This window comes from Pituophis catenifer, unplaced genomic scaffold (genome assembly GCF_029215685.1).
Source record: "Pituophis catenifer annectens isolate HBS135680 unplaced genomic scaffold, rPitCat1.0.hap2 SCAF_9, whole genome shotgun sequence".
Lineage (NCBI taxonomy): Eukaryota > Metazoa > Chordata > Lepidosauria > Squamata > Colubridae > Pituophis > Pituophis catenifer.
The window spans coordinates 25,565,163-25,585,610 of NW_027256889.1; the positions used below are offsets into that span (position 1 = coordinate 25,565,163).

The 20,448-nt window shown below is 43.2% G+C and overlaps 1 protein-coding gene across 1 annotated transcript in view; it reads right to left on the reverse strand.

Annotated features, from left to right (window-relative positions):
- Positions 1 to 20,448, reverse strand: part of ADGRB2 (adhesion G protein-coupled receptor B2) — a 329,562-nt gene that overhangs the window by 172,445 nt on the left and 136,669 nt on the right. Inside the window, exon 3 of the mRNA XM_070949232.1 lies at positions 13,647 to 13,730. Coding sequence (XP_070805333.1) covers positions 13,647 to 13,730 — 84 coding nt within the window. The remainder of the gene's footprint in view (positions 1 to 13,646; positions 13,731 to 20,448) is intronic.

The following is a 20,448-nucleotide window of genomic DNA, read 5'->3' on the forward strand; positions in this document are numbered from 1 at the left end:
TATGCTATGCACTCAGACAACATGGCTTTTAATCATGGTTTATGGCTTGGCAGCTTTATTACAGTCCTTTATTATGCTTTCTCTTGGCAGAGGTACCACTGGACATCATCTTCACACAGTGGCTGAATTCATACAAGACAGTAAATTCTGCAAATGGGAAAATAAAAGCCAAGAGTTGTGTCCACATAATATAATATACCCAAACTAATATACCAGGGATGGGCAACTATGGTCCCTTTACGACCCGTGGACTGCAACTCCCAGAATTCCTGAGCCAGCATGGCTCAGGAATTCTGGGAGCTGAAGTCCACAGGTCATGAAGGGACCATAGTTGCCCCCTCCCCGTGCATTAACCCATACTCTAGTACCGTAATGGCAAATCTATGGCACATGTGCCACCTATCGGCACGCGAGCTCAGCCTTTTTTGGGCCTTCTGGGCCCACTGGAAGTAGGGAAACAGGTTGTTTCCTGCCTACAGAGGGCCTCAGTGGGTTGTGAGGAAGGCCCGTTTTTCTCTCTCCCCAGGCTCCAAAGCCTTTCTAGGAACTTGGGGAGGGCAAAAACAGCCTCCTTCCCCCGGAGGCCCTCTGGAGGCCCGTTCCTGTTTTTTTGGGGTGGAGCAAAAAACAGGCCTTCCGGTCCCACCGGAAGTTGACAAACGGGCTGTTTCCGGCCTCCAGAGGGCCTCCAGGGGAGTGGGGAAGGCTGTTTTTGTCCTCCCCAAGCTCCTAGAAAGGCTCTGGAGCCTGGGGAGAGAGAAAAACAGGCCTACTGGGCCCACCGGGCCTGGTGCAGAGGGGGAGCGGGTGGGTCCTGCGTGCATGCATGGGAGCGGGGTGCATAGAATTAAGGGTATGGGCACGTGTGCACGTGACACCCCCCCACTCCTGGCACGTGATGGCAAAAAGGTTAGCCATCACTGAATGACCTGGATCACTCAAAGTACGGAATCTATGGCTGAATTCCCAAAGCATGACAAACCACAAACATTTTTTTTTTATTTTAACAAATCTATCACCAAGTGGGATCCCACCCCTTGGGATGTGCGTATGTAGCTTTTCCAAGGACAGCAGCACCAGATCCTACTAACTCACCTCTCAAAATGTAAAAAAAAAAAATGTTTCTTTTGCAGATATTTTTCAACCTGCCTGAGGCAGAACGACGTTTTCAGCCTCCTGCCTGCGTCTGAGAATAATAACCAAAATCACAAGGGTATTAATCCAATGAGATATATGTAGTCCTCGAGTTATGACTGTAATGGTGCCTGTGGTCATAAAACAAGTCATCATGTGACCAATTCTATTTTTTAAAAAAATATTTTTATTAAACAGGTTTTTTTTTTTAAAAAAAAAAGAAATATCAACACTTTCTTCTTTTCAACAGTTTCACATTGGTAATCCATACTTATACATTTTCTCTCTCTTATCCTAGTACATCTTTTATACATATATTTCTAATATATCATATATATACCACTATAATGTATTATATTATTCTAATTGTTTTATTTACATTAGACATTAACATGTACCCAATTTCCTTTCAACAATTTTTGTTTCTTCCCATTTGTTCTTATATTTCTACTCCTAATTCAACCGTTATTTAATCTTTCCTTGTCCTTTTTTCCCCTTTTCCTCCAGCCATTTATACCATCTCTCCCAGGCTAGGTAGTATTCTGTTTCCTCTTTTTCTTGTATCTCCTTCGTAAGCTTATCCATTTCCGCCCACTCCATGCTTTTTCTAATCACATTGTCTTCTGATGGAATACAAATGATAAAGTAACCAATTCTATATTATGACCTTTCTTTGTGTGTGGTTGTTAAGTGACCACCAGGGTCCTAAGCGTCCACTGGGGTTATTAAGTGAACTAATGGTTCACTATGAGGCCAGTTTTGCCAAAATCCAAAAGTTACTGCCAATTTTTGGCAAAACCATCGTAAAACAGGGTCATGTGACTATGGGGCACTGCAAATAGACCTAAATGTGGTCCGGTTGCCAAGCAACTAAAATCATGTGACTATGGGGGGGGGGGGCAACCATCAGGATTTCAAATTTGGATTTTAAGCAACCTCCAGGTAAGTCTGTCAGAACTATAAACAGTCACTTAGTGGCTAGTCATAAATTGAGGATTACCCAGGGATGAAATGCTCCCAGTTCGGACTGGATTGCCTGATCCGGTAGCGATGGCGGTGGGTGGTTCAGAGAACAGGTAGCAAAAATCCCTGTCCCCACCCATGCCCAGCTGAGCTGCGCAATCATCAGAGGCTTTTTAAAATTATTTTTAAAAGCATTTTTTCTACAACCTCTTCGGCCGAAAAAATGCTTTTAAAAGTAAAAAAAAAAAGCCTCTGACGATTGTGCGGCTCAGCTGGGATCGTCAGAGCCTTTTAAAAGCATTTTTTCTACAACCTCTTTGGCCGAAGAGGTTGTAGAAAAAATGGTTTTAAAAGAAAAAAAAAAGTTGGCCAAGCCAACCCAGTCACATTACCCCCCCCCCACCACCAAGCCACACCCACAGAACCGGTAGTAACAAATTTTACATTTCACCACTGGGATTACCTGTATATTTTTGAAATTACTGTTTCCCCTCAGAATAGTATCTATGTTTATCACTATCACCTCCATTATTTTCTTAAGAAAGCCATGAAGAAATTCACTCAGAGCTGTGGTGGCGCAGTGGTTAGAATGCAGTATTGCAGGCTAATTCTGCTGGCTGCCAGCAGTTCGATCCTGACCGGCTCAAGGTTGACTTAGGCTTCCATCTTTCCAAACAAGGATCCAGATTGTTGGGGATAATATGCTGACTCTGTAAACCACTTAGAGAGGGCTGTAAAGCACTGTAAAGTGTGGTATATAAGTCTAAGCATTGTTGCTATTTCTATAGTTTACTTTATGATGAAGATTTGAATTGGGTGGCCGCAGTTTGCATTCCAACCAGCATTTAAGACTTGTATTTTGATTCAGTGCATCTGTGTTGTAAATCAGAGGTCCAGGCTTTTGCTCTGTTCCAAGATGTCTCCCAAGATGTCTCTCCGAGAGCTTTATTTTTATACAGTTTGACACCAACAGATAAAAGACTGGACAGTAACAATATTTTAATTGGATAATTTATTCATCCCCCTCTCAAGATACCATCCTCTGAAGGTGAGATAATGCAGATCAAAGCCAAGAATTAGATCATAGAAGCAGGAAAGACCACCGCGCATGAGCTAAGGCAGTGTGCTGCTTGAAGCCTGGCACCGTGACTTTTGACCTACCTCTACACATCTGTCTCATCACCTCAGCTGATTACTTCACCTCACTGAAGAGACCTTCTGGTGGTGCAGAGGAAGCCCAGCTGCGCCATTTGCCAAAGGAACGTGGCCTCACAACCCTGCAGTTTTGAAAGTGCTTCCAAACTTCACAGAAGAAAAGTACTTCCTGGAATTTTCACACACATCTGCAACTTATCTTGTCCAATACTGCCTGAACTTGCTGCACTGTATATCATTCTGAGGATTGGTACTGCAGACACCGCTATTGCCTGTTGGCTCAAATTGGATTTTTTTCTTTTTAAATTTACATTTTGCAAGTGGCAAAAAGGCATTTGGGGTATTAATTTATTGGAAAGGTCACACGTTTAGTGTGATGCTAAATGCATTTTGGCATTAACTAGAGAGCATTTTAAGAATGCAAACAGAACATTCATGGGACAAAGACACCCAGGGAGAGTTTAAAGTACTCTACTCTGCAGTCATAAAAACAATTAGTATTCTCCCAATACATTCAATGGTTCTGTTGTCTGAGAATTATGGATTTTGTGGAATCTTTGGTGCTCTCCAAGTTTGGCTATTTGCCTAAAGATGCTTCATTACTTGACTAGATAACATCATCAGTGCACTCCACCTACCTACTTCTTACCTAGTTGGGCAAACCTCCAAGCTCAGAGAGCAACAAGGACTCTACTATTGAACCCCAAGTTATAAATATCCTCTGCTATTGGTATTGTGGACTTTGTAGTCCAACAAAGGGCACTGAATTGAGAAAGGCTAATACAGTAGTCCTTGACTTATGACTGGTTGCTTAGTGACCATTTGAAGATACGACAGATAACACTAGCAATAGCACTTAGACTTATATACCACTAAACAGTGCTTTACAGCCCTCTCTAAGCAGTTTACGGAGTCAGCATATTCCCCCCCCCAACAATTTGGGTCCTCATTTTACCCACCTTGGAAGAATGGAAGGCTGAGTCAACCTTGAGTCTGGTGAGATTTGAACTGCCAAATTGCAGGCAGCTAGCAGTCAGCAGAAGTAGCCTGCAGTACTGCACTCTAAACACTGTGCCACCGTGGCTCCACAAACAGCTGCCTATGACCCAGATTCAAAGTTCCAACAGCTGCCTCCCCCTGCAGTCATGTCACATCATTTTGGGAACTCAGCAACCAGCCTCACACTTTAGCTCTTTGCAGTGTCCTATGGTCACATGAGCATGATTATGATCTTTTTGCTGGAAAACAGGGTTTACTTCCAAATTTCTGGGGGAAAAATGTCCCGTAAAAATGTTCCATACTTAATGACTGCTGCATTCACTTAACAACCATCACAAAAAAAAAGTTGTAAAATAGGATGTGGTCACTTGATGATCCACTTAACAACCAGCATGACTTACAATGATAATTGAGGCCTCAATTAGGACTGTAAATTGAGGATTACCTGCAAGGAGACTACTATCACAAAGAAAAGTTTCAGCACCACTGTGCTGGACAGCTCCTTGAATGATGGGTATACCCAAGGTAGCTTTTATTTTTCCTAGGGCTGAATTTTCACTAACACAACATTCTGAGTGAACTTGGAGACTACCCCAGCAGCAAATATGAATTTTGCTGCTGGGGTAGTCTTTATATTTTCCCACAAACAAAACTAAATTGAACTGGAGCCACTTTGCTGCTTTCTGTACAACTTAGACTTAGACTTAGAATAACTGTATTGTCACTTTGAATGTACAGTAATCATCATACATTAATATGAAATTTCATTGCATGCAGCTCTCAAAGGGCCACCACCTCTAATATACACTACATAAACATATAAATAAATAAATAAGTAAGTAAGTAAGTAAGTAAGTAAGTAAGTAAGTAAGTAAGTAAGTAAATGTATGTACCCATATATATTATATGACACAGAGAAACAACACAGTCTAGTTCAGATGTATACATGTACATGGTGAGAAAAATGAATCTTGTGAGTTTACCAGGCAGAAGGGAGAGGGAACAAAGCTGTTACAGAATCTGGCAGTCCTGTTAGAAATACTCCGAACGTTCCTCCCAGAGGGGAGCAACAGAAACAGACCATAGGGTGGGTGAATGGGTTCTCTAACAATGCTTCGAGCTCTAAGCACATGGCGCTTATAAGCAGTATTTTGAACAATAGGAAGCGAGCTTCCTATAATCTTCTCAGCTGTCCTTACCACTCTCTGTATGGACTTTCTATCTGAGATGCTGCTGCCATAAACTAAACAGTCATGCAGTTTGTTAAAATGCTCTCAATTGTGCCTCTGTAAAAAATGGCCAGGAGAGATGGAGAAAGATGTGCTCTTCTCATCCGACACAGGAAATAGATGCTTCGCTAAGGATGATGTATGGAGAGACCAGTTCAGATTGTTAGTTATCTGCACCCCCAGATATTTAATGCTGTTGGCAACCTCTATAGCTGCATCCTTGATACTGAGTGGAGTATGACTATGTCGCCTCTTTCTAAAATCTACAATGATCTCCTTTGTTTTATCAACATTTAGAACCAAGCTACTTTTATTGCACTAGTCCACCAGAGCCTTCACCTCTTCCCTATAAGCATCTTCATTGTCATCCCGGATAAGACCCACCACTGCCATGTCATCTGCATACTTCACATTATGATTCGTAACCTACATAAATCCAGAATATAAAGGTAAAAAATAAATGTTCTCTCTGCCCAGACATGTCTGACTCTAGGGGGCAGTTCTCATCTGTTTCCTAGACAAGGTAGCTAGCATTGTCTTAAGATGCTTCCATGGTCATGTGGCTGGCATGACTACATGCTGAGGCACACAGAATGCTGTGACCTACCTATTGAAGTGGTACCTATTTATCTACTTGCATTTGCATGCTTTTGAACTGCTAGGTTGGCAGGAGCTGGAGCAAGAGCAGGAACTGACCCCATCATGTGGTGCTTGGGTCTAAGCTGCCTACCTTCTGGTCAAGAAGCCCAGTGTCTTAACTGCTAGACCTCTGTGCCCCAGATCCAGAGTACAATTCCTGCTAGACAAAACTGTCAGATAGGTATGAACACCTTCCATGAGAGATTGATGGGAAATGAGATTCTTATGTGGACTTTTTCTTTGTGCTCATTCCTATACCTTCACTGGGGCTTCTAAATTGTTTTTATGACATTAGGAAGAGCTGTGGCAGATTCCAAAAACCACTGGTAATAATTTGCACTGATATCCAAAGCTCCCCCCCCCCCATTCTCAGACACAGATACACCCTTCACAGTTGAAGGTGTAATCTGCCATTTACACTTCATATTTCTAGCCATTGCAGCCCCCAGTCTCAAATGGGAATCTCAGTCAGACAGCCTTTCTTTCTGTCTACCTTGGGCAGACAAGTCATTTACAACAATCTGCTTCTTGATGAGACTTGATGATCTATCTGAAGTTATTGGACAGGCCTGTAGTAAAAGACGTCCATTTAAATTATGGAGGAACAGATGGAGGAAGGAGGAGGGGATGTGGGTGGCTAATATTTTCCAAAGAACATGAGAAAGAAAGTGAAAGAGAGAGAGAATGAATTAGCAGTAGCTGAAAGGAAATCTATGTGAGGAAGCCATTCCAGCAGAAAGTTGACCTTCAGATATGAGGGCAAAATGACTATTAAGTTAAGGAGCCCTTTTGTTGACAGAATATGATCAGTAAAGGCAAAATTCAGAACATAACAGCAAATAATGAAAGACAGAAAGTAAGAGAGAGAGAGAGAGAGAGAGAGAGAGAGAGAGAGAGAGAAGAAAGGAAAGGAAAGAAGGGAGGAAAGAAGGAAAGAAGGAAGAAGGAAAGAAGGAAGGAAGGAAAGAAAGAAAGAAAGGAGGAAGGGAGGGAAAGAAAGGAAGGAAGGAAGGAAGGAAGGAAGGAAGGAAGGAAGGAAGGAAGGAGAAAAGAAAGAAGGGAGGGAGGAAAGAGAGAGAAAGAGAGAGAAAGAAAAAGAGAGAGAGAGAAGAAAGGAAAGGAAGGAAGGAAGGAGAGAGAGAGAGAGAGAGAGGGAGGGAGGGAGGGAGGGAGAGAGAGAGAGAGACCCCATAGTTTAAGCAAGATCTTGGGACATTCAGCTTGCCTTCATTTCCTCACATGCCTTCTTTCTGTAGTCTCCAAGGGGAAAAATAAAGTATTCACCATCCAATTTCACTTCCTCTTAAATAGAAAAATTGAGTCCTGATCCTGCTACACAGCTGGGGCTGTCCAGGGGGAGGGGAAACTATTTTTCTTTATTTTGTTATCATTCTTGTCCTGAATCAGGTTTAATTATTCATGATTGTTTTCTGCCCTATTCTAAAATGCAGCCAAACACTGAATTTCATGCTAGGAATTGGTGCTGGTACTGATTAAGGGGGGGGATTGTTGTTATTACTGATAAGGAGGACAAAAAAAACCCCAATCTTCTCCTTGCTATCCCCCTCCCCCAAAGAAAAACCACAGAGATATCCCTCATCCAGAGCTACTGTGTGCTAAGCTGGTGTCTGACCTTTCAGTCAATGTAGACATCCTGCTAGTTTAGATAGCAAGGTTTAAAAACCAGCCCGTATCTGTATTTGCACATCTGGCCTAGCCCATCTTGCTAAACTCCTGGATTTTTTGCACCATTTGTCTTCCACTGCAAGGCACACAATGGCTTGGAAACTATAAATCAAAGACAAGGAGAAGGATAGAGAAGAGGCAGAATGACTGGCATTCACATTACCCAGACGAATTTGCTAAATAAATACATAGAAGCTAAACAATTAATACATTTGTTTTCTTTATAGGTCTCCAAGGAAGGCACTAAGAGAACACATAAATGGAGCAAATTAAACTCGGCTGCACCGGAGAAGAGGCGGGTGGAGAAGGAGGAAGGAAGGGGATCGCGCCTCTCCTCAATCTGCTGTCGCCATGAAAATGATGGTCCCCCGGGGACTCACCGGAATTGAAGATGAGATGCAGCTTCTCAGCCATTGGAGGCTGCTTCTTAATTAAATGGTATCTGATTATTAAGGCTCAAGGAGGCGCTGAGAAGTAAGAGCATCTTCCAGGGCTAAGTAAGCTACTAAACTAAAGAGCTGGCAGTTCTTCTTTTCTCTCAAAGTTTGAACAACTCCAAGCTGCTGGAAGAATGACAAGAGAGCGCCAGCTGACCTCTTTCTCAATATATATATATATATGGCCTATGCATTTTATAAATTTGAAATTTACAACACAACATAACAGTAATCTGTTTTATTCAAGACAATGATGAATCCGCATACAGACGGGAGGTTGTACAACTAGCCTTGTGGTGCGACCGGAACAATCTGGAACTGAACACACTCAAAACCGTAGAAATGGTGGTAGACTTTAGGAGAAACCCTCCCATACTACCACCTCTAACAATACTAGACAACACAGTATCCACAGTAGAGACCTTCAAGTTTCTAGGTTCTACCATATCTCAAGACCTAAAATGGACAGCTAACATCAAAAACGTCATCAAAAAAGCACAACAAAGAATGTTCTTTCTGCGCCAACTCAGAAAGCTCAAACTGCCAAAGGAGCTGCTGATCCAGTTCTACAGAGAAACTATTGAGTCTGTCATCTGCACCTCTATAACTGTCTGGTTTGGTTCTGCAACCCAACAAGACAGACATGGACTTCAGAGGATAATTAGAACTGCAGAAAAAACAATGGCTACCAACCTGCCTTCCATTGAAGGCATTGATTACTATACGAGTCAAAAAGAGGGCTGAGAAAATATTCACCCATCTCCTTCCACTTATGACTGTATGATTATAACTTTGTTGCTTGTATCCTTACGATTTATATTGACTGTTTCCTAATATGATTTGATTGCTTCTTTGTACCCTATGACAGGGGTGGGCAACTACGGCCTTTTATGACTTGTGGACTTCAACTCCCAGAATTCCTGAGCCAGCCATGTTAGCTCAGGAATTTTGGGAATTGAAGTCCACAAGTCATAAAAGGCCATAGTTGCCCACCTCTGCCCTATGACTATCATTAAGTGTTGTACCTTATGATTCTTGATGAACATATCTTTTATTTTATGTACACTGAAAGCGTATGCACCAAGACAAATTCCTTGTGTGTCCAATCACACGTGGCCAATAAAAAATTCTATCCTATCCTATCCTATCCTATCCTATCCTATCCTATCCTATTCATGCTAAATTCCACAACTGAAAAAATAATGCAATCCAACGCAAAGGAAGAGGTGAGATTGGTAGCTTCACTTCAAGCATCTCTGGTTGAGTCTGGTTGAGTCTAATGTCTATGGAGATTCTCAGTCATCCAGGTCATCATTGTCCCAAATATTGTTTTTTAAAAGGCAACTGAACTTCCTTTGTTTTTGCTTGAGAAGTTTTGCTTCTCATCCAAAAAGCTTCTTCAGTTCTGATTGAATGGTGGATCCTTCCCTTCTCCACCATTCAATCAGAAATGAAGAAGCTTCTTGGATGAGAAGTGAAACATCTTCAAGCAAAAACAAAGAAAGTCCAGTTGTTTTCTGACAAAGCACCTTTGGGATTGTGCCTAATACAAACTGACATCCTTAGTCACCCTGGTGGACTCCACCCACACCCCCATTCAGGACCTGAGAAGATGAAGTCCAACATCTGAAACATTAAACCTTCCTTTTGAGTCCTCAAACCCAGGCATGTTACATCTAGCAGGTCTCAGAGCAATGAGGATTCACAGAGCTTTTCCTGAACACACAAAGATCGGTCCTGACAGCCGTTATGAAATTGAGATACAGAGAACCAATCTGAAAAAGAAGGTCACCAATTTCATCAAAGCAAGTGAGATTGCTAGACTCCATAATTGTCTGATTCAGAAACTAATTTTCTTAGTAATGCAAATGTTCTAATCTGCATTTCGCAATGCTGATGCTTCTAAAAGGTTTTTTAGGATTCATTAGGAATGAAAAAGGGAAAAAAGAAAAAGAAAGGGAAAAAAATACTACGTGCTTCCCACTACTTCCCCCACTGGTTGCCTTCCACATAAATCTGGACAAATTCCAGAATTTCACCCTTTGTCAGTCTCAACGCATCTTAAAAGGAATAATAAGTTATGAGAACAAGTGTAGAGAAATGGTAATCCTTGACAAAATGCAGAGCCTTACCAAATGTGGAAGTACCTAACTCTTGGCTAGGTAAACTCCAGGTTTTGCATACCTTTAAAGTGCCAAGGAAGAAAAAAAAATTGTCTGAATTTTACTTGACTTTAGAATACTTATTTGCAGTGGTGGGATTCAGCCAGTTCACACCACTTCGGGAGAACTGGTTGTTAACTTTCTGAGCAGTTTGGTGAATTGGTTGTTGAAAGAAATCATTAGGGCAGAGAACCGGTTGTTAAATTATTTGAATCCCACCACTGCTTATTTGGATAATTTTTATTGGATTTGACATGGGAGTCATTCTGGTGCATAGGAGCCTGGACAAACAGCAGCTGTCCAGAGAGGGATTTCACCACTTCTTCACCACCACAGATGGAGGCAGAGACCTCAAGAGGAAGAAGAAATTCCCCAAGAACTTCTAAAAGCAGAACTTTCCACTCAGTGGTGGAAGTTGCATAGTTACAGAACCATCCCCTTGAGATTTTTTCCTGGGAAAAGGATGGCAATGTGGGAAGCCAAAGAGGCTGCACACTGCCACAGGATTGACAGTGAATGACATGACAGTCAGGCTTTTATGACTAAATAAGTACAAGAAAATTATGTTCCAGTCTTGAGAATGTATCTGAAACTCTTCAATTATACATGACATTTCTAAATCAAATTCCTTTATGAGGGGAGAGGAGGGGGGGAGGGGGGGAGGGAAGGAGAGGAGAGAATCTGGTAGAGAACAATGGAGAATTTGTCTGCCTAGCATTAGCTGTCAAGCCAAAACGATCTGTTAACAAGTCAGGATTAAAATCCCATTAGAATTCTGGCTGGGATTCAAGCTGTTTTCCAGAAATGCTTACAATTCCTGACTTAGTTCCAACCTGAGCTGATGGAAGTTTACTCCCTGACAGCCTTGGAAATTTCTTTCAAACCAAATCAAAACCTAATTCTGATGAACGTCCAGAAGGAAATTTCCTTCAAAAGCCATATTTCTCTTATGGTCCTAATGGGACAAATGAAAAACAACTAGAAATATTGTAGTTACTTTAGGATTCACTCGCTGGATATAATGAAAGTGGTCATTGTCAGGGCAATTGCTGATACAGTAATGTTATTAAATGAGCATAAATATGAATCATAATCTAATTGAACACACTGGCTCTTTGGGAGCTCCAGAAAGTTTCTTCCCTATTTAAGTCTCCCTTAGCAGAGCTATTTCATGTAATTAGATCCAAGCTATCTATGTGCTGGACCAATTAGAAGCCTGAAATATTATAGTGTTCATTTTTCCATCATCATGTTCTTTAAAATGCTTAGTATGTTTTGCCTCAAAATGATTTTCCAAATGTGTATTATATGTTGTTTAGGCCAGCACAGACAACTCCTCTCATGGCTGCAGACCTCAGTTATAGGAAAATTCAGGATCCCTTCCTTCCTTCCTTCCTTCCTTCCTTCCTTCCTTCCTTCCTTCCTTCCTTCCTTCCTTCCTTCCTTCCTTCCTTCCTTCCTTCCTCCCTCCCTCCCTCCCTCCCTCCCTCCCTCCCTCAGCCTCATACCATACCATACCATGCCTGCCTGCCTCTTTCTATGTTTCCTTCAGAGGTGGTATTCAGCAGGTTCTGCCCAGTTCTGGAGAACCAGTAGCAGAAATTTTGAGTAGTTCGGAGAACCGGTAAATACCACCTCTGACTGGCCCCGCCCCCATCTATTCTCTGCCTCCCAAGTCAGGAGGAAATGGGGATTTTGCAGTAACCTTCCCCTGGAGTGGGGAGGGAATGGGGATTTTAGAGTATCCTTCCCTTGCCACGCCCATCAAGCCACACCCACAGAAAAGGTAGTAAAAAGAAATCAATCCCACCACCGGTTTCCTTCCTTCCCATTTCATTCTCCTTCACTCTTCTTTCCTTTTCTTCCTCCCTTCCCACCTTCCCCACCTTCAACTCAGACACGTAGCAGCACTTAACAGTCTTACTCGTTTATTTTTATTTAATTTATTGGATTGGGAAGGCTGGCTAATTCTCAAGCAACCTGAGCCGCCCTGAGCTAGTCTGCTCTCGCATGGAAGTCTGTTAGGAAGCCCACATGCTGTAGGCTAGGCTGTAAAGGTGAGGAAGCACTTCAGAAGAAGGCAGCAGACAGTCCAGGCAAGGAATTGAGCTCAATTGGAAGGCTCCTCTTATATTTTTTTAAGCCTCTCTTAAAATTATGCCACAGGGTTTTTTTTATCCCTTGTTCAAAAATATGCAAATTTCATATTTCAATTTCAGCAGGAAAATTTAATATGGCACAGTACTTGAGTAAAATGGTTCAGTTGAGATCCGCATATGTGGGACTGATTGGGGTAGATTGTAAGGGCGATAGTGAAATGTAACTATCTTATTTTACTTGTCTATATATTAAATGATTGTATTTTATTCCAATTTCATTTTAGAATAGAATAGATAAAAAATTTTTATTGGCCAAGTACGATTGGACACATAAGGAATTTGTCTTGGTGCATATGCTCTCAGAGTACATAAAAAGACAAGATACATTTGTCAAGAATCATAAGGTACAACACTTAATGATAGTCATAGTGTACAAATAAGCAATCAAATCCTATTAGGAAACAGTTAATATAAATCCTAAGGATACAAGCAACAAAAATTGTTTTTATAGGATTTTAGTAACAATTTCTGTTTGGAACTCTGTATTTTGATGTGGCCTATGACAGTGATGGCTAACCTTTTTGCTGTTGCGTGCCAAAAGTGGGGGAGCATGGGGGAGTCGCACACACGTGTGCCCACACCATAATTCAATGTGCCCTGCCCCCCCCACATGTGCATGTGCCCCCCACGTTCCGCTTTTGGCACATGATGGCACAGTGGGCCCGGTAGGCCCATTTTTCACCCTCCCCAGGCTCCAGAGGCTTTCTTGGAGCCTGGGGAGGGCGAAAACTGCCTTCCCGACCCATAGGCCAGAAACAGTCTGTTTCTGGACTTCCGGTGGGCCTGGAAGGTCCGAAAATCAGCTGGCTGGCACGCGCATGCAAGCTGGAGCTGAGCTACGGTAACGCTCGTGTGCCCAGAGATATGGCTGTGCGTGCCACCTGTGGCACGCGTGCCACAGGTTCGCCATCACGGGCCTATGGGCTAATCTATAAACCAGTGTTTCTCAACCTTGGAAGCTTGAAGATCTTGAAAGATCTTCAAGCTACCAAGGTTGAGAAACACTGCTATAAACTAAGCTAACTAACTAGCAAGAAAATTTGGTGAGACTTTCAACCATGACTTGATGACCGAATATATTACCTGTTTGTGCCATATACACTCCTGGTTCATCTGCAGAACGTGGCCACTGGGTTTTCACCTTCTGATCCTCTTGCACACCATTACCTAAAAAGACAGAGAGAACCATGAACTCAAAACCTCAAAGCTGAGGGAGGGAGAGGAGACCTTATCAGCTCTCACCAAGGAAAGGCCTGTGCAAATGTCTTCCCAAAGTGCAACATACTATTCCTGTCCTACAGGTATTTAATCAGGGTATCAGCATCAACCACAGCGATGTTCATGCACTTAAGCAAAAGGCACATGAAACAGTTTTCTGCCCCCACCACCCAAGCTTTGACTGTCATTTTCAAACCAGGAGGGTCCTCAGAATGGCAGCAGAAGAGAAGGGAGGGTGAAGTGGAATGGAACTGCAGAAAGCATTCCTTATATCACAGTAACATCTTAGGTCAGGGGTCTGCAACCTTAAACACTCAAAGAGCCATTTGGACCCATTTCCCACAGAAAAGAAAACACCGGGAGCCACAAAACCCATCCCATGCCTGACTATTTCTTTTTTTTTTTATTGAAAAAGTTTTTCAAATACAAATTTTTCCCCCTTTTTCCCCCCCTCCACCCTAACCCCCCTCCCCCTCCCCTCCTCCTGTGGCTTCTCCAAAATAAAACCCAAATTAATAACAGATTATATAATACTTTACCATCCTTTTGTACCACCCCCCCATATACTAACCCTTTCTTTCTAACAATATTATTATATTCGTGCCTGACTATTTCTTGAGCGGCCACAAAACTAGTAGAATTAAACCTTCTGTTTTCTTTTGAAACTTTTTCTTTTCTTGGATTTATCCATGGTTGGCCTACCGGGGGTTGAAAGGCTCAATAAATTGTGTACCAGCAGGTGTCGCACATTGGCAGTTGTAACACATATTTTGAGTGACAGGGAGCCGCAGCAGAGGGATGAAAGAGCCACATGCGGCTCCAGAGCCACAAGTTGCTGACCCTTGTCTTAGGGTCAGTTTCCATATGGGATTGATGAAATGTGTCAAAGATATTATTTTAAAAATGGATCTGAGAAGAGATCTGAAGAAAAGCAGCATCATGCAAAGACTCTCAGAGGTTTGCAATAGTGATAAATATCTGTAGCTCCAGTGTAGGATCGGTCTCCCAGATTTTGGATTTGTTTCTGAACATTTCATTTCCAGGCTAGGTAACATTTTCAGAAGAGCTTAGGGGATGTCAATGTTCTTCTGTTCATAAAGGCTTCAGGTGTGGGTGTGTTGAATGAGGATCTTGTGCAGTGGTGAAATGTAAAATTTGTTACTACCGGTTCTGTGGGCGTGGCTTGGTGGTGGGGTAATGTGACTGGGTGGGCGTGGCCAACTTTTTTTTTTTTTTTAATTTTAAAAGCATTTTTTCTACAATCTCTTCGGCTGACAATCAGGCAGCTGGGATCATCATAGGCTTTTAAAAGCATTTTTTTTCCTATATTTTTTTTCAGCCGAAGAGGTTGCAGAAAAAGATGCTTTTAAAAGCCTCTGATGATCCTAGCTGAGCCGTGCGATCATCAGAAGCTTTTTTTTTTAACTTTTAAAAGCATTTTTTCGGCCAAAGAGGTTGTAGAAAAAATGCTTTTAAAAGTTTAAAAAACCAGCCTCTGATGATTGCGCAGCTCAGCTGGGCATGCCGGGGGGTGGGGGGGACAGGGATTTTTGCTTTCGGTTCTCCGAACCACTCGCCGCCATCGCTACTGGATCAGGCGATCTGGTCCGAACTGGGAGCATTTCACCCCTGGTCTTGTGATGGGCCAGTGGTGAGTCATCAGTGGGTCTTGTGATAAGGAGAATACATCAGGTCAGGGTCATTGAGAGGTAAACCGTTGGTGGGGTTTTCCTGACCTGATATAATCTCCTTATCACAAGACCCACTGATGACTCACAGCTGACCCATCACAGAACCCTCACTTGACACACCCAGGCCTGAAGCTCTTATAAACAGAAGAACACTGACACCCCCTAAACTCTGCTGAAGCTGTTACCTAGCCTGGTAATGCCATGTTTGGAAACCAACCCAAAAGCTCTGAGAACAAACATTTACCCTCACTCCAGAGGTGAAATCCAGCAGGTTCTGACAGGTTCTGGAGAACCGGTAGCGGAAATTTTGAGCAGTTCAGAGAACCAGCAAATACCACCTCTGGCTGGCCACAGAGTGGGGAGGGAATGGAGATTTTGCAGTATCCTTCCCCCAGGAGTGGGGAGGGAATGGGGATTTTGCAGTATCCTTTCCCCAGGAGTGGGGAGGGAATGGAGATTTTGTAGTATCCTTCCTCTGCCATATCCACCAAGCCACGCCCACAGAACCAGTAGTAAAAAAAAATAGATTTCACCAGTGCCTCACTCTCAGAGGTATTTATATGCATCAGCATAAATAGCCAGCCCTACATAACTTGGACCAAGAAGAAAGATGGAGAGGAATATTAAGGCATTTATAAGATGGGGAAGAGAGAAGGAGGGAGAGAGAGAGAGAGAATATGTGTAAGGTTCCATTTTTCAACTCTGAAATTCTAAAATATCCTGTGAAACCAACTTATATTAGGATTTAGCGACAAGAATGATATTCATGGGAGTGTTTCTAAACTACCCAAATGGGTATTCAGCCAAACAACTACTTTGTATTAACACTGTAGCCTCCTGGCTAATATAACATCGCCATGTGCTAAATAAAATTGTTTTTCAAGGAGTTAGCGACTTATTTTTCTTTCCCCTTCGTATTAGGAAATATCTAGAAGGGACCTCAGCGTTTTATGGCCCCTGGGCCACATCGGGCCCTTCACATGGGCAGGACAGTTTCCCCGTCCTGCCCATGTGAAGGGGAAAATTAGAAATCAAATGTAAATAAGGGTATTGTGGGGGCAGGAGAAGACCCTGAGTCGTGTATGGCTCTGCACAGTTCACCATGCACTCCTTCGGTCTGCTGTGGCCACTGAAGGAGGAAGAGAGAAAGAACTTTTCTGTGCCTGTATAGCAGGGGTGAAATCCTCCTGGTTCAGACCGGATCGGGCGAACTGGTAGCGATCGTGCCGGGTGGTTCGGTGATCCGGTAGCGATGGCGGAGCAAAGCTCCGTCCACCCACCTGGGTGTCATTACTTCCTTGTTTTAACCATGAAGTAATGAGTTCTTTACCTTCTGCGCATGCACAGAAGGTTTTGCGGATGCGCAGAAGGTCTGCGTGCACATGTGATGCGCACACATGCACTTCCAAACTGGTAAGGAAGGTAACTAGATTTCACCCCTGCTGTATTGTGCTCACCCTATGGTTGCCTGCCAAAAAAAAAAAAAAAAAAAAAGGAAGCAAGGCTGCAATTGTGCAGTCATCACAGCAACCACTTAACTTTTTTGACCTCCCAAGGCAAACTCTTCTGTCACCGTAGCCTGGAAAAGGTAAGTTTCCACGAAAGCCATTTTGAGAGCCTAGGATGCTGGCCTAGAAACCAGGCGACTGTTAGTTCTAGTCCCACTTTAGGCAGGAAAGTCAGCTGGGTGACTTTGGGCCAGTCACCAGAAGACTAAGCGTTCTAGTTCTGCTTTAGGAAGGAAAGCTGACTGGGTGGCTTTGGACCATTCACTCTCTCTCAGCCCAATCTACCTCACAGGACTGTTGTGGAAAAAAATAGGAGGAGGGAGGTGTATTAGATATGTTGGTCTGCTTGATTTGTTTATAAAAAGAATAAAGCAGGATATAAATACATCTATAAATAAAACGAAAATTGTGCGGTATTCATCCTGTTCAGCATCACAGCCAGGATAGGGTGGAATCCTGGGTTGTGTGTCATAAAACATATGAACATGATGAATGGGCAGTTTCATTAAAAACTCTGCAATATCAAAGGACCTCAATTCTGAATCAAAACATAGCAAGGAAAATGTCCAGCTCAGACTTACAAGTACCATATTTTTCAGAGTATAAGACGCACCAGACTATAAGACACACCTTAGTTTTTGGGGAGGAAAATAAGAAAAAAGCTGATTGGCAGGTGGATCGGCCTCCTGGAATACCCACAATCAGCTGTTCCCAGAGGTGAATTTTAGCAACAGGTTCCTTGGTTGTGAGCTCTGTGCCTTGCTTTTTTTCCTGCCTCTGAAAGCCTCCAAAACAGCTTCAGAAAAGAAGCCTCTGAAGCTCTGTTTGGGAGCTTCTTTTCTGAAGATTCGTTTGCTTTTTTCAGCCTCTGAAACCTCCATTTGAGAAGCTGGGCAGGGCTACATTCGGAGTATAAGACGCACCCAGATTTTCACCCTCTTTTTTTTGGGGGGGGGGAGGTGCATCTTATACTCCGAAAAATACAGTATATCAATGAAAACAATGCAAGAGAGCCCAAAACTGATATGTTAGCAGCCGATTCCTGCTGCAGGAAGATGAGTTGGGAAGGGGCCATTTTGTTCCACTTTAACTCCATGCAGGAATTTCCCCTGCCACAATTAATTATTAATAATTAATTATTCATAATGCCATTAGTCCCCTGCCAGTCTAACTTGCCTTCTGTGAGGAAACCAGCTGCAGGTGAACCTTGAAAAGGACCTCTGCCAAATCCACCATGAAATATAATTTGTTGCAAGTTATTTATAGCCAAGCCTTGGAAAACCTTCCACAAAACTCATGGCCAGAGTGTTCCCAGAATCCCCAGCTAGCTCAGGATGATGAGCAGATGGGCCAAAGCCCAGTTATGGGAGCTTTGGAAGAGGAAGGTGCCACTTCATTGCTTTCTCCAATGAAAACAGATCTGGCAAGAGGTGGTAGAGAAGACAAGTGATTTTGTACAGAGGAGACAAAGAATCTCCGGTCCACACAAAGTGGTGGAATACTTCTCCTTTTACGCAGCGTGGGCTGCCTGTTCCCCTCCTTCCATTCTTCACTTCTGCAATCCTGTCTTTTCTCTTCTTCTGCAGCTTTCTGCAGGAGATAAAAGACGTGGCAGAGATGATACCTAGGCCAGTAGTGTGGAGCCGAAGATCTGAGTTTCTCATGCAAGGAATGCTATCTGATGACTACAGAAAAGGGAAGCCACTGAAATAAGTGAAATAAGTAAAGAGTTGTGTATGTGTGTGTATGTGTGTAAAGACAGGCAGAGAATATTTATCTGTTTAAGGGGAAGATTATCCATACAGATAGTCCTTGATTCACAACAGTTTATTTAGTGATACTTTGACGTTGTAACAGCACTGAAAAAAATGACATGATGGTTTTTCACACTCATTTGCGACCTTCCCAGCCAGATTCTCACAAGCCAGGTCAATGGGGAAGCCAGATAAAATAAATGACCATGCAATTGATTTACAGGTAATCCTCGACCTACGACCACAATTGAGCCCAAAAGTGAGACATTTGTTAAGTGAGTTTTGTCCCGTTTTACGACCTTTCTTGCCATACCTGTTCAGTGAATCACTGCAGCCAGGGGTGGGTTCTAATTTTTTTTACTACCGGTTCTGTGGGCGTGGCTTATTTTGTGGGCGTGGCTTGATGGTCATGTGACAATTCTTTAGGATTTAGCAGAGGTACTGGTCTACCAGTACCTCTGGTACTTTTAACTGCTTGCAGAACTGTACCGATCTACCCATTTGTTCTTGAAGGCACTGGTCTACTCATTTGTTTTTGGAGGCACCGGTCTACCCATTTGTTTTTAGAGCGCCCTGGTCTACCACCACACTGCCTTTTAACACTGATCAGCTCTAGGGCGGCCCTTTGAAGCTCCACGGCAAGAGTTTAAACAGTTTTTTTTCCTTCTAGCTGATCAGCTGGGACTCGGGAGGCAGTGAATAGATTGGGGGCGGGGCCAAATAAAAGGTAAGAATAATGGGGGGGGACAGAAGGAACAAAGAGAATTGGTTCGGTGACGTCATATCGTCACCGCTATCGGCTCGGCCAAACCAAGCTGAACCGGGAGGAACCCACCACTGACTGCAGCTGACCAGCTACTAACCTGGTTGTTAAGTGAATCTGGCTTCCCCATTGATTTTGCTTGTGAGAAGATTGCAAAAGGGGTTTGCATGACCTTGGGACACAATAACAGTCATAAGTATGAACTAGTTGTCGAGCATCTGAATTTTGATCATACGATCATGGGGAAGCTGCAACGGTCGTAAATCTGCAAAACAGTTGTAAGTCACTTTTTCAGTGCCGTTGTAACTTTGAGCGGTCACTAAATGAACTGTTGTAAATCGAGGACTATCAGTATATCACTTAACTTTCTTAACAGCGTACAAGAATCCAAAGAATAAATAATCGTAATCTTACTAAGGTTGGCAGAAAGCCCAGAAGCAATTTGCAGAGAATCCAGACGCGAAGGAGAATGAACTAAAGTTGTTCCCTACAAATTGCTTCAGTCAGCGTTCCTCCTTAAATAGGCTAAGGGAGTGGCCAATTACTCTCAAGGAGACCGCCTCCTGAGGAGCCACTCCTGCCTTTTTGCAGCTCTGCGCGCCCGTGCATCAAGAAGAGGCTCCTCCTCTTCTTCCTCTTCACTTATGGGAGCTTCTGGAGGAACTGAAGGCCCTGGCTGAATCCCTGCCTCTGGCACCACATCGTCTCCAGCCTCCTCATTGTCCGACTCGAGTGCCAGCTGCACAGGCTGCTGACGCAGCACCACACCAGCCTCTTCGCTGTCGGAATCAGCTACTAGCTGCACAGGCTGCTGACGGGCCACAACATCACCTTGCTCAGCAAACGGAAGCTCTGGTCTCAATTGAAGTCATAAGTTGAGGACTGCTCATAAGTTGAGGGCTCCCCTTGAAGAGCACTCGGAGGCTCCAACTGGTCCAGAATGCGGCCGCG